Source organism: Dendrobates tinctorius, unplaced genomic scaffold (genome assembly GCF_039654945.1).
Source record: "Dendrobates tinctorius isolate UK_male_01 unplaced genomic scaffold, ASM3965494v1 ptg000211l, whole genome shotgun sequence".
Taxonomy (NCBI): domain Eukaryota; kingdom Metazoa; phylum Chordata; class Amphibia; order Anura; family Dendrobatidae; genus Dendrobates; species Dendrobates tinctorius.
Genome location: NW_027361878.1, coordinates 24,218,482 through 24,235,615, shown reverse-complemented (window position 1 = coordinate 24,235,615; position 17,134 = coordinate 24,218,482). Strand labels below are relative to the sequence as shown.

The window sequence follows — 17,134 nt, the reverse complement described above, 5'->3', positions numbered from 1 at the left end:
GAACGCGCACGCGCGCTGTGAGGGCGGCCAGAACACCGGGAAGCCCGCTCTCAGCTAAACGCGGGGCCCGGAGGAGCAATATGGCGGCGGCTCCAACCCACAGTGGAGGCTGAGGGTAGTGGGCATAGCCTGACGCCACACAGGAAGAGGAGAAAGACACAGGCGGGAAAAAAGCCCGCCCGGAGCCGAGAAGGGGGGCGGAGTCAGCGCTGTAACTAGGCCCAAGATGAAGCCGGGACCTAGATTACAGCCGGCGGCCGGCAGCGCGGGAGGGGGGCCCACGGAGGTCCTAAAATAGCGCCAAACGGGTCCCCACAGTGGCGCCAGGGTGCTAAAAGTGGCGCAAACAAAGCGCCATGACGCCGCTTAGACAGGCTGCAAGGGGGCACAAAGAATAGGAAGCCTCTGTGTACCAAAACCCCTCTCTTCCGCAAAGGATCTGCAAAGCAGTGCTGAGGCCCCCGGAACCAGCCAGAAGGTATGAACTGCGCTAGATGCCCAAACCACCCTCTCTTTGAATAAAGGGGTTTTTTTTTTTCCTCTCTTCTCCTACCTTTCCCGTTTTCTTCTCCTCTTCAGCAGCTGGGGGGAAAGAGGGAAAGTACCTCCTCAATCACGAAAATCGGACGTCCGGAATCCATGTTGCGGGACGTCCGTGTCTCCTTGACCGACATGCTCTGGTGGGCGAGTGAGTGGGAGACGTAGGCAGGACCAGGTATTCTTTCTCTTGCGGATCACCTAAACACGCGTCTTGTGTTAGGGATTTTGGGGTCCTGTCGTCCAGACATATGAGGATACGGGGTGGCAATACACGCCGTACTCAGTCTCTGTGTGGGAGTACAGTAGTGACCATTCACACTGTATCCCTCCGTAAACCTGAAAAGAAACGACGCACATTAGGTAGATAAGGGTCTAGTGAAAGACCCGTGTCCACCTCCTACTGACACTACGCTAAACTGAACATCCTACTTCCTGTCGGTGGAGTGTACACTGCGGAGGAGGAGCTAACTTTTTTCTGCATAGTGTCAGCCTCCTAGTGGCAGCAGCATACACCCATGGTTTCTGTGTCCCCCAATGAAGCGATAGAGAAATTTGCCTGTGCTTCATAGAGACTGCTACCAATTTGATTTGTGATTGGATGTGCATTTTGGAGACCCGATCGCTAATGTCGGTTTTAAAGATGCATTTTTTTCAACTTGCCGATATACACATTTTTTAATGTTACATCCAGTCTTTATTAGCGGAGCCTTGTTTGGCCAGCCTTAACCCTGGCTGCACAGCAAACAACATCTATAATAATGACTACAGATGCGACTATATAGTTCCCGTGCCGAAAAGTAGAGTGAATGACAAATGGTCACATCCTCCATCTGTGGTCATTTTATGGACAGGATAAAGGCTGTCAGATGAATAGGAGGGGATTTACTGAATAAAAATATATACCGTATTTTTCGCTTTGTAAGACGCACTTTTTCCCCCAAAATTTGGGGGGAAAATGGGGGTGCGTCTTACAATGCTGATATACCTTATCTGTGCCGCAGCCGCGCTCTGTCCCGTGCCGCGTGGGGGGCTCTGACGTTCCATCCATGCTTTCCTATGCGTGTGCGGTGGATTCCTTCCGGGAAAATGGCCACCGGGAGCCGGCACATAAGCAGATGGATATTTCGGCATAGAAATCTCAGGAGATGAGATCTTACCTTCCGAGATTTCAGTGCCGAGATCTCCATGTGCGCATGGCCATTTTCCGGAAGGAATCCATCGCACACACACAGGAAAACATGGATGGATGGAATGGCAGAGCCCCCCCCACTCAGCACGGGACAGAGCGAGGCGGCAGCAAGAACCGGGGGACAGAGCGCGGTGGCAGCACCAGGGACAGAGCGCGGCGGCAGCAACACCCAACACCGGGGACATAGCACAGCGGCAGCATCAGACACCCGCAGGGGGGCACCGCACATCAAAACACCCCCAGCAGCAACGGTCCACTGCCTCCTCCAGCAGCAACCCTGGGATCCCGCTTCACCGCAGCCACCACCCCCAGAAAGCAATAAGACGCATGAATTATAATAAGCACCACCATTTTATTAAAAAAGTTTTTTCCTATTTTTCGCCTCAAAATTAGGGGTGCGTCTTATAAAGCAAAAAATACGGTATATAACGGTAAATTGTACATAATTATCTTTAAAACTCAGTTATAAGGGGACAACCGGCACTGCTTACTTCTGCATGACGTTACGACCCCACAAACCTGCTGAGCAGTGTGCACGATTGGCAGCTATCACGCATGGATCCTATTCTGAGGAGCAGGATACAGGCAATATACCTGACAACGAAGAGCGTGAGGGTCGGAACTTCATTGGCGCTGCGCAATCGGCTGCAGAAATTAGCACTGGGTAACCTCTCGGTGGTCAGGGGTTACTGGGTAACCCCTCGGTGGTCAGCACCATTTATAACTTAACTACTAACTGCACATAAAGTCCCCATCACACACAGCCGGTCGCTGTGTGAGACATGTATCAGCGACCGGCCTCCCTGCCGGGTATCGCTGAACGTGCGCGAACGACCTGGGCCATTTTTTGATCGCTGGTCTCCCGCTGGCCATCGCGCATCGCTGCGTGTGACAGCGAGAGACCAACGATCAGCGACGCTGGGAGCTGGTTTCCATTGCAAACAGCAGGTATCTAAGAGCCATGCGGCTCTTAGTTGCCCGCTGTTAACCTTAGATACCAGCTTGCTCGCTGGTCCTGATCGCTGGTGGGTCTGTCTATGTGACAGCTCACCAGCGATCAGCTAACTATGTCCCAGCGATCCCAGCCACGTTGGATCGTTGGTGGGTTCACTGGGACATTGATGCGTGTAACGGGGCCTTAACAGAAAAAGAAAAGTTAAATAAACAGAAGAAACGCACCTTTAAATACACCGTTCACAACAAAGGACAGTAGTGTGTTCTGTAAGAAGAAAAACCATCATTACTGAGGAATAATGGGATATTTCCAGAGTTATCAGTAATTCTGAAGAAGGTTGCACAAGCTGCTTAATAGAAAGTGAAATACTACAGGTTATAAAATCTAACAGTAGAAGATATCACCAAGGTTATCAATGACACAGGTCATTGTGTTAATAAAAAAAACAAACAAAATACACCCTGGGATCCCGGCATACTCACAGACTGGGCAGTGACGTCTACTACAAAAGAATTAAGGTCATGCTGCGTACGAGGGAGCTCGTTCAGAAAGCTGACAACATTAAGGCGCTTGTATTTCAGCAGTTTAAAGCGCATTGCTAAAAGGAAAAAAAAAAAAAACTGCTTTACACTAGAACTGTTTTGACACTTTTTATTGCACACATTAAAAATAGAAAACCCTGTTCTTACTTGGATCACGTAATCTTTTTATATTTCTGCTATAGTTGAAATAGTCCCCAAGACTACTCCTATATTGAGAGAGAAAAGCTACATTAGACAGAAGACAAAAACTAGAATGGGAGAAAGAAGGAGAATTACTGACCTGGAGGGATTCTGTCCTGTCTGACTAGGGATGCTGAGCGAACAGCAAGCTTCATCATGGTACACATTAAGAAGGCCTTGACGATCTTCGCTATCGTAACATGCATAATATCTGGAAAAGGTACAGCAAAAGCCACAGACGATTACAAGAAGAGAAGGGAACAGCTTATTATCAATAGTATCCAAAAATGAAAATTGATCTTTGCATCGTTTCCCGCAAAGCGCTGTAGATTTTCTTCCTACCACAGTCATCCCACACACTACACTGACTTTTATGTCATATCAGCTCCTAGTCTTCTTTAATAAAAGCTGGTCAGCAGTACCAGACGGCAGCTACTAAACAGTGCAAGTTGATTTGGTATTACACACCATAGACTGTTTACCGTATATACTCGTGTATAAGCCAACCCCCTTAATTTTGCCACAAAAAACTGGGAAAACTTATTGACTCGAGTATAAGCCTAGGGTGGAAAATGCAGGAGCTACTGGTAAATGTCAAAAATAAAAATAGATACCAATAAAAGTAAAATTAATTGAGACATCAGTAGGTTAAATGTTTTTGAATATCCAAATTGAATCAGGAGCCCCATATAATGCTCCATACAGTTCATGATGGGCCCTATAAGATGCTCCATACAAAATATGCCCCATATAATGCTGGACAAAGGTTAATAATGGCCCCATAAGATGCTCCATAGAATATGCCCCATATGCTGCTACATAAAGTTTATAGCCCCATGAGATGCTCCATAGAATAGACCCCATATATGCTGCTGCGAAAAAACAAAAAAAACCACTCACCTCTTGTCTGGGGTGTGCTGGTGTCCTGAGCAGGCGGGGACACCGGCGCACTATGGGGGCCAGGTGCTGGTGTTACCGCTGGCTCATGGCCCCAGCACCTGTGATTTTCACCTGTCCCAGTTCCACTGCCGCACGCCGCTCTGTCTTCCAGGTCCTCTGTCAGTGACTGCTCAGGAAGAGGGTGTGCACTATGTCATACCGCGCTCTGAAATGATCACCACAGCCAGAGGATGCGGAGGACAGAGCGGTGCGCGGCGGTGGAATGGGGACAGGTGAATATAGCATGGCTCCCCCGGTCCTTTAATGCACGGTACCACTCGACCGCTGAACACAGGTGCCGGCCACCATGGGGGAAGCAAGGGCTGCAGAGACTGTGCCAGGAGGGGGTGAGTATGATCTGACAGCCACGCTCCCCCCTCCCCTGCCGACTTCCTGGTATATGACTCGAGTATAAGCCGAGAGGGGGCACTTTCAGCCTCAAAAAAGGTGTTGAAAATCTCGGCTTATACTTTAGAGTGTACGGTACATCCAGCCATCGCTGGAGGCGATACCAGCTGATTGTGGGGGTACCAGACCTCGACTGATCTTATATTGACGATCTATCCTATTGGGATATGTTAAAGAAGGAGGTCTAGATCTACTCACTGTTGAAGAAATCGTAAAATCAGTGCTTTAATATCATCTCCTGCAAGATAACTGCCCTAAAAGAAAAAAAAAAACAATAATTGGACACTGATCATAAAGCAATAAGTGCAGGAGAAAAAAAAAATTCAAGAAAATTTTACCTTGGAAGGCGGAAGCGTCGTGGGGGTCTCTACATCAAATGTGATCGGTGGAGGAAGGTCTTGTCCATCCTATTAAAGCATTGTAAAGTGGAAAAGGCAGAAGAAAAAAAAGGAGGAATCGAAAGTATATAGATAGGAAAATTGTAGTTGAAGAATAGTAGCGGAGTCAAGAATGGATAAAGAAGATGTTAATTTTACTAAATTAGATGCCACTCACAAATCATCAACCAATCAAGCGCGCACACAGACAGCACACTGATCTCACCAGCTGCAGGAGTTTAGGAAAGCGTTCTCGCATGGCACTGTCATCCAGGGCAAGATCCGCAGGTTCGACGGACAAAAAAACAGGAACACAGAATATTAGTTCCGGCAAAATAAAAAGACCAGACCCGCTATGGCCGAGCTTCTACAATACCCTGATGGCAGGAACTGGTGAAGCTCTGGTGTCTGCTAAAGGGGGATGAGGAGCTTCCGCCTTGCACTCTGCCATATCTCTGCAGAGGAATAGACTTACATGCACTGGAGAATGAAAACTGGTCCGTTTAGAGACGAGACCTGAATTCTAAAGGCTTCTTTAGTCGTCAAATACTTGGTACTGTCACAAATAGCAACAGACTAAAGTGACAATTTGCAAAGAAATGACTACTCTTTAGAATACTAAGAAGGTCAGCTCACATCAGGCTCAGCCATGACATCAGATCAAGGTTTCTTTCTCGGTGTGGTCGTATGATGAGTACAAGACAGAGATGGTGCACAAATACAGAGCAAAGCTTAGACTACATGCACTGGCCGGCTGGGGGAATGAGAGTTACAGTACCATACTAATCCTTCTAGTAGGGTCACTTATGGACACTGGTTATAGCGAGCTACAATAAAAGGTCTGAATTATTATTTTTATTAAAATACCCTTGAGGCAACTTATATGGTCAGTGATTGATAAAATAAAACCAAAATAATGTGATGAGAAATTAAAAGGAAAAGCAGTAGAAAAGATGACAATGAATGATGATGTAGGTGCACGTGATATTGTGTGGCAAGGTATGGTAAGCAGAGGGGAAACAAACGTGGCATAGTCACCCGAAGAGAATAGAAAGCAATGATAACCACGGGTACAAGCCTATAACAGCACTGAATAACCATATGCGGCATCTGATGTCCATCAACCTCCAGCTCCTCCACAATAAATCCTCATTGCTCTACGTTTATAGGCCGGGTTACTGCACTCATTTAACCATTCCTCAGCATGGGCACGCTACTGCCTGGGCAAAGAGGCTCATTAGTATTCCTTAAGGGCACACAGCCCACCCTCCTGGCAAGGAGGGCTCCAGACACTCGAGGGTTACACGGATGGGCAATGCGTATCCATAACGTTTCTGCCACCTCCCTCTGTCTTCATCTTCTCGTGGCTGTTGCGAGGTCTGCCTTAGGTTGCTCCCGCCTGGGGAAACTTACCCGTCATAGACCACCACAACCAAAATGCGACACAAAAAAAAATAAAAGAGGGAGGCGCGTGCAAGTTCTGTGCGGAAATGGCGACATGATCTTGATTGAAAGGCAATAATTGAGTGCTCCAACCCCAAAGCATCAGGAGGAGCCGGAGGAAGATCTGGAGAGTAGACGGCAAGGAATCATAGATGCACCGACATAGGCCTTATCGCATGGAACGAGTAAGAAATGAAATGCGGCATGGCATAAAGGTAAGAAAATGTATGGGAAAATTAACGTGGTAAAGGAGAAAGATCAATACAAAAAGGAAAACAAGGAAACTAAAGAAAGAAAAAAAAAAAACGATACAAATGAGTGTTGCAAGTGTGTATGGAAATGTACAATTTATATATACTGCTAAATAGAAAATTATTGGGTAGCTCCTAATTTGCTTCATCACAACTACTAGATAGGGCTACTAATTAATCCGTTCTTCATACAGAACCAATGATGGAGACATGAGAATTTACTGCTATGCCTCAAGAGAATAATTACACAACAGCCCTAGAAGCCAAACGTGCGGAAATAACGCTTGTCGGTAAGCGTGCGTCCCTCTGCCGGAGTCTCATCAGTAATGGGCTCGTCCATATGAACTCACGGTAGCTCATGTCCTTCAGAAAGCTGACATTTTAGCATTTTAATAAGCAGCTCATTTTCTTCACAATAAAAATACTGGGATATAAAAAGGTATGTGTTAAAATACCAGCCTGTCATTCTAAATCAGTGTTCGAAAATATTTTATAGTGAGATGTTGATTTTCTTAATCGGATCACCTAATCCTGAGTGAAGCAGCTGGACTAAGATTAAAAACATAGAAGCAGTAATATGGGCAATAGTGAAAAAAATGAATAAAAAGTCTGACATGCGTAATTCTGCTCATTTCTGCCTTTCATGTAATGCTTATCACTATTCCAACAGGCGGCCAGCTGCCCATTGTAGTGCGATGACACACAATAATGGGTGTTGTGCTCAGAGCTCCACCTTGTACAGAGAGCACATACAATGTCCATAAGTATTGGCCCTATAAAGCATTGCTTTTTTACTTTACTTTGTGTATGTGCGGCTTTTGAGCACAATCCTACGCCCAATTCTGCTTATTTTATTTTAAGATCTGAAAACTGAATGAATGTGGATCCAAATCCTGACAACCTCCACTACACAATCAAAAAACTGCTTCTAAATGTGCGGCTGCTGCAGAAGCACGCACGCTGAGTGGTATATGGGCTCAATAGTATGTCTGGAAGTCTCAGAAGTAACAGTGTACTAACCGATACAGTTTCTAATGAGGCCGTGCACTGTTACAGGAGCTGCGCACTACAGAACAGTGCTTTGAGCAATTGGTTGGTGAAGAGGGGTGTCTCCGGACCTGAACTCCCACCAACCAGCAGAACATGCATTTTATAATTTTTTTTTTGCCCAGAATAGAATTAACTAACTTTCAAGTTGGGGCAAAAGTTCCAGACTGACCTGATGTATAAAGTTTGGTTTTTGAAAATTCTGCACAGCGGATTCCCTTCTAGCCAGAGCATTTCCAGTTTAAGTCCTTTAATATTATCCAGATCCTTTTCTGACTTCAACTGAACACAGAAGACAAAAAAAATGGCACAGGTAAATTTTGCATTGGCGCTACACAAATGCTTTCTTGAAAATAGTTTGCCGTGATATCTTAATAGGCATACAAGGCTAACAATGCTTGCTTCCAAGTTGAACCCTTTACCCCTCAAATAAAAAAATATAATCGATAGTCGAAATGCACAAACTAGACATGCAGCCAGTCTCCGTGCATTGCTATCTGAGCTCAGACTGATGACCGCGCGAACGTATTAATGAAGCCTTGACGGGTGTTGTTGGGGAAGGGGAGGGATGAGCAACACTTTAAAGATTGACATCTTTAACCCCTTAGCGACAGAGCCAGTTTGCAGCTTAATGACCAGGCCAATTTTTACAATTCTGACCACTGTCCCTTTATGAGGTTATAACTCTGGAACGCTTTAATGGATCCTGCTGATTCTGAGATTGTTTTTTCGTGACATATTGTACTTCATGTTAGTGGTAAAATTTCTTCGATAAGTCTTGTGTTTATTTATGAAAAAAAACAGAAATATGGCAAAAAAATTTAAAATTTTGCAATTTTAAAACTTTAAATTTTTATGCCCTTAAATCAGAGAGATGTGTCACATAAATTTCTTAATAAATAACATTTCCCACATGTCTACTTTACATCAGCACAATTTTGGATGCAAAATTTTTTTTTGTTAGGAAGTTATAAGGGTTAAAAGTTGACCAGCGATTTCTCATTTTTACAACAAAATTTACAAAGCCATTTTTTTTAGGGACCACATCATATTTAAAGTCATTTTGAGGGGTGTACATGACAGAAAATACCCAAAAGTGGCACCATTCTAAAAACTAGACCCCTCAAGGTGCTCAAAACCACATTCAAGAAGTTTATTAACCCTTTAAGTGCTTCACAGGAACGAAAGCAATGTGGATGGAAAAAATTAACATTTAACTTTTTTTTTGGAAAAAAATTACTTCAGAACCAATTTTTTTTATTTTCACAAGTGTTAAAAGAGAAAATCAACTACAAAATTTGTTGTACAATTTCTCCTGAATACGCCGATACCCCATATGTGGGGGTAAACCCCTTTTTCAGCACACGGCAGAGCTCGCAAGGGATGGAGCACCGTTTGACTTTTTCAACGCAGAATTGGCTGGAATTAAGATCGGATGCCATGTTGCGTTCGGAGAGCCCTTAATGTGCCTAAACAGTGGAAAACTCCAACAAGTGACCCCATTTTGGAAACTAGACCCATTAAGGAACTTATCTAGATGTGTGGTGAGCACTTTCAACCTTCAAGTGCTTCACAGAAGTTTATAACGTAGAGCCGTGAAAATAAGAAATCCATTTTTTTTTCCACAAAAATGATCTTTTCACCCCCAAATTTTTATTTTTACAAGGGTAACAGGAGAAATCATACCCCCACAGTTATTATGCGATTTGTCCTGAGTATGCTGATACCCCATATGTGGGGAGGAACCACTGTTTGGGTGCATGGGAGAGCTTGGAAGGGAAGGAGAGCCATTTTGGAATGCAGACTTTGATGGAATGGTCTGCGGGCATCATGTTGCGTTTGCAGAGCCCCTGATGGGCCTAAACAGTGGAAACCCCCAACAAGTGACTCCATTTTGGAAACTAGACCCATGAAGGAACTTATCTAGATGTGTGGTGAGCACTTTGAACCTTCAAGTGCTTCACAGAAGTTTATAACGTAGAGCCGTGAAAATAAGAAATCCATTTTTTTTTCCACAAAAATGATCTTTTCACCCCTAAATTTTTATTTTTACAAGGGTAACAGGAGAAATCATACCCCCACAGTTATTATGCGATTTGTCCTGAATACGCTGATACCCCATATGTGGGGAGGAACCACTGTTTGGGCGCATGGGAGAGCTCGGAAGGGAAGGAGTGCCATTTTGGAATGCAGACTTTGATGGAATGGTCTGCGGGCATCATGTTGCGGTTGCAGAGCCCCTGATGGGCCTAAACAGTGGAAACTCCCAACAAGTGACTCCATGTTGGAAACTAGACCCATGAAGGAACTTATCTAGATGTGTGGTGAGCACTTTGAACCTTCAAGTGCTTTACAGAAGTTTATAAACGCAGAGCCGTGAAAATAAGAAATCCATTTTTTTTCCACAAAAATGATCTTTTCGGGCCCAAATTTTTATTTTTACAAGGGTAACAGGAGAAATCATACCCCCACAGTTATTATGCAATTTGTCCTGAGTACACTGATACCCCATATGTGGGGGGGAACCACTGTTTGGGCGCATGGGAGAGATCGGAAGGGAAGGAGTGCCATTTTGGAATGCAGACTTTGATGGAATGGTCTGCGGGCATCATGTTGCGTTTGCAGAGCCCCTGATGGGCCTAAACAGTGGAAACCCCCCACAAGTGACCCCATTTTGGAAATTAGACCCCCTAAGGAACTTATCTAGATGTGTGGTGAGCACTTTGAACCCCCAAGCGCGTCACAGAAGTTTATAAACGCAGAGCCGTGAAAATAAAAAGTCTTTTTTATTTCCACAAAAGTGATTTTTTAGACCCCAATTTTTAGACCCCCAAAGTGGGTAAATAGTGGAAACCCCTCAATTCTTGCTCCAACCCTAACCCCAACACACCCCTAACCCTAATCCCAACCCTAATCCCTAATCCTAACCCTAATCCTAGTTCGCCCTAACCCTAGCCCAACCCTAGCCCATCCCTAACCCTTAACCCTAGCCCAACCCTAACCCTAGCCCAACCCTAACCCTTAACCCTAGCCCAACCCTAACCCTAGCCCTAACCCTAGCCTAACCCTAACCCTAGCCTAACCCTAGCCTAACCCTAACCCTAGCCTAACCCTAGCCTAACCCTAACCCTAGCCTAACCCTAACCCTACCCCTAGCCTAACCCTAACCCTACCCCTAGCCTAACCCTAACCCTAGCCTAACCCTTATGGAAAACTGAAAAAAAATATATTTTTTTTATTTCATTATGTGTGCCAGAATAAGGGGGTGATAAAAGGGGGGGGGTTATGTACTATTTTTATTATTTTGATCACTATGATCGTTTATCATAGTGATCAAAATAATGAATGGAATCTGCCAGCCGGAGCCAGCAGATTCCCGGCGGGCGCACTGCGCATGCGCCCGCCATTTTCAAGATGGCGGCGCCCATCAGATGACGCCGGCGGGCGCGGGACCACCGGGAGGGGACGGAGGACAAGGGAAAGGTACCGGGAGGGGAGCGGGGGGATCGGGGACCCTATTTCTCTATCCTCTGATGTGCGATCACATCAGAGGAAAGAGAAATGAAATGTAAAATCGCGGCTTTTTTTTTTTTTTTGCGGTCGCCGTTATAGGGTTAATAACGGCGATCGCAAAAGCGGGGGTCGGTAAAAACCGACCGATTCATGTTCTCTGGGGTCTCGGCTACCCCTGGCAGCCGAGACCCCGGAGAAAATCCGACACTGGGGGGCGCTATTCACTTAAATCACAGCGCCGTGAATTAACGGCGCTGTGGTTTAAGTACCCTTAATTACCGCCGTTAAAAGGCGTATCGGCGGTCGTTAAGGGGTTAAGAATAAATTGAGTGCATAAAAAAAAACAAAATACAAGATTTTTGGTTGCTAAAGGCCCCGTTACACATAAAGATTTCCCAGCGAACCAACCAATGATCCGACATGGATGGGATCGCTGGGGCATCTTTAGACTGCCCCCTCCAGCGATCAGGACCAACGAGCAAGCTGGTTTCTAACATAAACATCGGGTATCAAGGAGCAGCGGCTCTTGGATACCCGCTGTTTACCTTGGAAACCAGCTTGCTCACTGGTCCTGATCGCTGGAGGGGCTGTCTATGTGACAGCTCACCAGCGATCAGCCTATCGATGTCCCAGCGATCCCTCGTGTGTGACGAGGCCTTTACTGTAAAATCTGTTTCTTGAAGCCTTCATTGGTTGACATAGGAACCATGGGGTGTATGCTGCTGCCACTAGGAGGCTGACACTATGCACAAAAAAAGTTAGCTCCTCCTATGCAGTATACACCCCACCGACTGGCACTTACACTGTGTTCCAAATTATTATGCAAAAAATATTTCCTCATATTTTTTCTAAATTACCTATATGAATTGCAGTCAATGTTCTTTTCCAGTCATCTAATACTCTAGTATAATTGAAATGTTTTTGAACAAACTGCCTATGAAAACAGTATATTTTTAAAAATAAGAAACACTCAGAATGCATGTTCCAAATTATTATGCACAGCAGCGTTTTCAACCTTTCTATTTTTATTCTGAACAAAAAAAAATGGTCAATTGTGAAATTATAAGCATTATCAGCTTATTACAAAAAGAAATCAAACAGTTTTCAAGTCCAAACTTTCTTCTAGGTGATGTTACATTTGCACATAGGACCCCTTGTTCGAAAGAAGCTTCTGAACTCTCTCGTCCATTGAATTTGTCATTTTTTGGATGGTTTGTGCTTCAATTGTTTTGCATGTGGACAGAATACCCTCCCAGAGCTGTTGCTTAGATGTGAACTGCCTCCCGCCATCATAGACACTCCTTTTGATGATGCTCCAGAGGTTCTCAATGGGGTTGAGGTCAGGGGAAGATGGTGGCCACACCATAAGTTTGTCCTCTTTTATGCCCATAGCAGCCAGAGATGCAGATGTGTTTTTTGCAGCATGAGATGGTGCATTATCATGCATGAAAATGATCTTGCTGCGGAAACCACGGTTCTTCCTCTTGAACCATGGCAGGAAGTGCTGTTTTAGAAACTCCACATAGATTGTGGAGTTCATTTTTACCCCTTCAGGGATCCTAAAGGGGCCGACAATCTCTCTCCCCATGATTCCAGCCCAAAACATTACTCCACCACCTCCTTGTTGGCGCCTTAGCCGTGTTTTCATGGGGTGTCCATCAACCAGCAATCCTCCACTCCATCCATCTTGACCATCGAGCGTTGCACGGCACTCATCGGTGAACAAAACAGTTTGGAAGTCAGTCTTCATGTATCGTTTGGCCCACTGGAGCCGTTTCTGCTTGCGTGCAGTGGATAGAGGTGGTTGACAGGATGACTTACGCACAGCTGCAAACCTCTGAAGGACCCTGCATCTTGTTGTTCGGGGGACATTGGAAGCACCAGCAGCTTCAAAAACTTATCTGCTGCTATGACAAGGCATTTTTGCAGCTGCTCTTTTAACCTGATGCAATTGCCTGTTGGAAAGAGTCGTCAATTTTTCCTTATCAGCACGCACACGTGTGTGCTGGGAATCAGCTACATACTTCTTGATTGTGCGATGATCACGATGAAGTGTCTTGGCAATGTTGATTATAGTCATGCCTTGACCTAAATACTCCACAATTTGTTGCTTCTCAGCAGCCGACACATCCTTTTTCCATCCCACTTTGGCAAAAAAATGTAGGCTGCTTAATAATGTGGAACAGCCTTCTTAAGTAGTCTTGCCTTTATTTGGACACACCTGCCAAACTAATTTGCACAGGTATCTGCAATTGCTTTCAGTGATATAAAGAGCCCTGACACACATCACCATCAATGAGTTTAAATTACAAACAAAAAAATTCTAACCATATCACTCCTTAACTCTTTTTGCATAATAATTTGGAACACAGTTTAGTTAAAAGGAATCTGTCACCCCATTTTTGGCCTATAATATGTGGCCAAAGCCATCAGGGGCTTATCTACAGCCTTCTGTAATGCTGTAGATAAGCCCCCGATGTAACCTGAAAGGAAAAAAAAAAAAGTTAGACTATACTCACCGGGGGGCGTGGTCCGGCGCCTCCCATCTTCTAGCGATGGCGTCCTTCTTACTTCTGCCGCGGCTCCTGCGCAGGCGTACTTTATCTGCCCTATTGAGGGCAGAGTAAAGCACTGCAGTATGCGGGCGTCGGGAAAGGTCAGAGAGGTCCGGCACCTGCGCACTGCAGTACTTTAAGCCCCAGTTACACACAGCGAGATCGCTAGCAATATCGCTGAAACGTCACTGGTTTTCTGACGCAGCAGCGATATCGCTATGTCTGATACTTACCTGCGACCGGCTCCCCCGCTGGTTATCGCAGATCGCGCAAGAACGTCCTGGACCATTTCTCGTCTGGCGCTTCCTGCTGGGCTTCCTGTGGCGCCGACGAGCGACGCGTGGACGCGGGCGGGAGGACGTCAGGATCGCCGCGTCTGACAGGTAAGTAGCGACCCCCGACCGCTGCTATGTCGCTGGTGAGATCTGCCTGTGTACTTAGCGATGCACATCTTTGTCGGGATCGCTGGTGCATCGCTTAGTGTAACGGTACCCTTACTCTGCCCTCAACAGGGCAGATAAAGTACACCTGCGCAAGAGCCGCGGCAGAAGTAAGAAGGAGGACATCTCTAGAAGATGGGAGGCGCCGGACCGGACCGCAACACCCATAGGACCGGATCCCCGGGTGAGTATAATATAACTCGTTTTTTCTTATCTTTCAGGTTACATCAGGGGCTTATCTACAGCATTACAGAATGCTGTAGGTAAGCCCCTAATGGCGGTGGCCGCATCTTATAGGCCAAAAAATGAGTGGCAGATTCCCTTTAATGAGTTAGAGAGAAAGCAGTAAAAGAATTAACAATGTAAAGAGAAAAAACAAAACAGACAACTCAACTAACAATAGAACACAAAGAATAGTTGATAAACATGGGAGGGTGTTGTGTCCCCCCAATGAAGGCTTTGAGAAACAAATTTTACAGTAAGCAACAAAAAATCCTGTTTTCTCTATCGCTTCATTGTGGGACACAGGAACCATGGGACGTCCCAAAGCAGTCTCTGGGGAGGGAACAGCAGAAAACTCCGTTCACGTCAGAGAACTCACCACTGCCGCCTGCAAGATCCTTCTGCCTAAGCTGGCGTCAGCCGAAGCGTAGTTATGGACACACTAACATTTTGCAAATGTGTGGACGGAAGACCAAGATGCCGCCTTGCAAAGTTGTAAGGCTTATGACCTATGGTGCACCGCCCAGGAGGTGCCCACTGCCCGGGTAGAGTGAGCCTTAATCCCAGGGAGGAGGCACTGTTTTTGACCCGGTAAGCCTCCAAAATTGCGGTTCTGATCCAGCAAGCAATCGTAGCCTTGGAGGCTGACAGTCCTCTTTGCGCACCATCTAGAATGACAAAAAGAGAATCCATCTTCATAAAGGGGGCGGTCCTAGCCAGATAGACCCTCACCGCCCTGACCAGGTCTAGCTTGTTTAACGAACGCTTCAGAGGGTGAGTCTGATCAGGACAAAAGGAAGGGAGGACAATGTCCTCATTTAGGTGAAAAGCGGACACCACCTTGGGAAGGAAGGGAGGCGGGGGACGCAAAACCACCTTATCCTGGTGAAGAACCAAGAAAGAGCCGCCAACTCTGAGACGCGCTTGATGGAGGTAATGGCCACAAGAAAGGCCACCTTCCAGGACAGTAAGGACAGAGAAACCTCGGAGAGGTTCAAAAGGAGAACTCCTCAGGGCTTCCAGGACTAGACTGAGGTCCCAGGGATGCACGGGAGTCCGGTACGGAGGAGCTGCATGCACTATCCCTTGAAGAAAGGGTCTGACCTGAGAGCGGGAGGATAAACTCTTCTGGAAAATAATGGAAAGCGCTGACACCTGACCCTTTAGCGAACTAAGGGCCAGACCAGCGTCCAGTCCCGTCTGGAGAAACACCAAAATAGAAAGAAGAGAAAAGGACATAGGCGGAATGTGATTGGATTCACACCAGCTGAAATAGGCTTTCCAGGTTCGATTATAGACCACGGAAGAAGACAGTTTTCTACCCTGGATCATGGTGTGAAATCACCACGCTGTTAAATTGAGCGACCTGATTCTGGTGGCAGATCGGTCCTTGGGACAGCAGATCTGGTCTGCCTGGAAGCCTCCAGGGGGCATCCGCGAGACGATTGACGATCTCTGCGAACCAAGACCTTCTGGGCCAATCAGGTGCGATCAGTATGACCAGCACGCCTTCCGCCTTGATCTTCAAGAGCCTGGGAAGAGGAAGGGGAGGAAACAGGAAAGCACAAACTGCGAACAGGGAATGGCCAGAGCATTGGCGCCACCCGAGAGAGGATCGCGGGACCAGGAGACGTACCGTGGAACTTTACTCTTCAGTCGGGACGCCATGAGGTCCACACCTGGAGTTTCCCATCGAAGGCAAATCCGATGGAAAACCTCCTGTGCAGAGACCACTCATGCCATGAGGCTCTCGCGGCTGAAAAAATCGGCGGCCCAGTTGTCCACATCGGGGAAATGCACTGCAGGTATCGCCGGAACAGATGTTTCCTCCCAGAGAAGAATCTTGGCTACCTCGGCCATCGACAAGGAACTCAGCGTCCCTCCCTGGTGACTGACGTATGCCACTGCCGTGGCATTGTCTGTCTGAACCTGTATTGGTAGACCCTTGAGAAGCCTTTCCCAGTGAAGGAGGAACAGAAGAATGGCTCTTATCTTGAGAATGTTGATCGGCAGGGAGGATTCCTGAGCCGACCCTCCCCTTGGACAGTCAGGTGACGAAATACTGCCCCCCAGCCTAGAAGACTGGTGTCCGTCGTCACCACCTGCCAGTGAACAGGAAGGAAGGACCGACCCTGGAAGATGAGGTAGGATAACAGCCACCAATTGAGAGACCATCTGACTTGGAAAGAGAGCCGAATCGGACGATCCAGAGAGAGAACAGACCTGTCCCACTGTGAAAGGATGGCCTGCTGGAGTGGTCTTGAGTGGAATTGAGTGAAGGGGATCACCTCCAACCTTCATGGCTGAGCGGAAGGAAGCTGAGGGCCCTGTAGAGAGCAAACTCCCTGGAGGATTTCTTGTCTCTTTGGGAAGAAAAACCCTTGTCTGACTGGTGTCGAACAGCATGCCTAGAAAAATCAGGCGCTGAGATGGAACAAGGCAGGACTTTTTCCTGTTGACAAGCCACCTGAAACAGGACAGGATGTCGAGAACGATGGCCAGGCTTTCCTGGGCCTGAGAAAAAGAGCTTTGA

General features: G+C 46.4%; 1 protein-coding gene across 1 annotated transcript in view; it reads right to left on the bottom strand.

Moving 5' to 3' along the window:
* Positions 1–17,134, bottom strand: part of NXF1 (nuclear RNA export factor 1) — a 130,561-nt gene that overhangs the window by 29,770 nt on the left and 83,657 nt on the right. Inside the window, exons 10-17 of the mRNA XM_073554648.1 lie at positions 8,044–8,153; positions 5,357–5,393; positions 5,092–5,160; positions 4,952–5,007; positions 3,507–3,617; positions 3,374–3,432; positions 3,167–3,282; positions 2,909–2,948 (exon numbers count right to left, since the gene is read on the bottom strand). Coding sequence (XP_073410749.1) covers positions 2,909–2,948; positions 3,167–3,282; positions 3,374–3,432; positions 3,507–3,617; positions 4,952–5,007; positions 5,092–5,160; positions 5,357–5,393; positions 8,044–8,153 — 598 coding nt within the window. The remainder of the gene's footprint in view (positions 1–2,908; positions 2,949–3,166; positions 3,283–3,373; positions 3,433–3,506; positions 3,618–4,951; positions 5,008–5,091; positions 5,161–5,356; positions 5,394–8,043; positions 8,154–17,134) is intronic.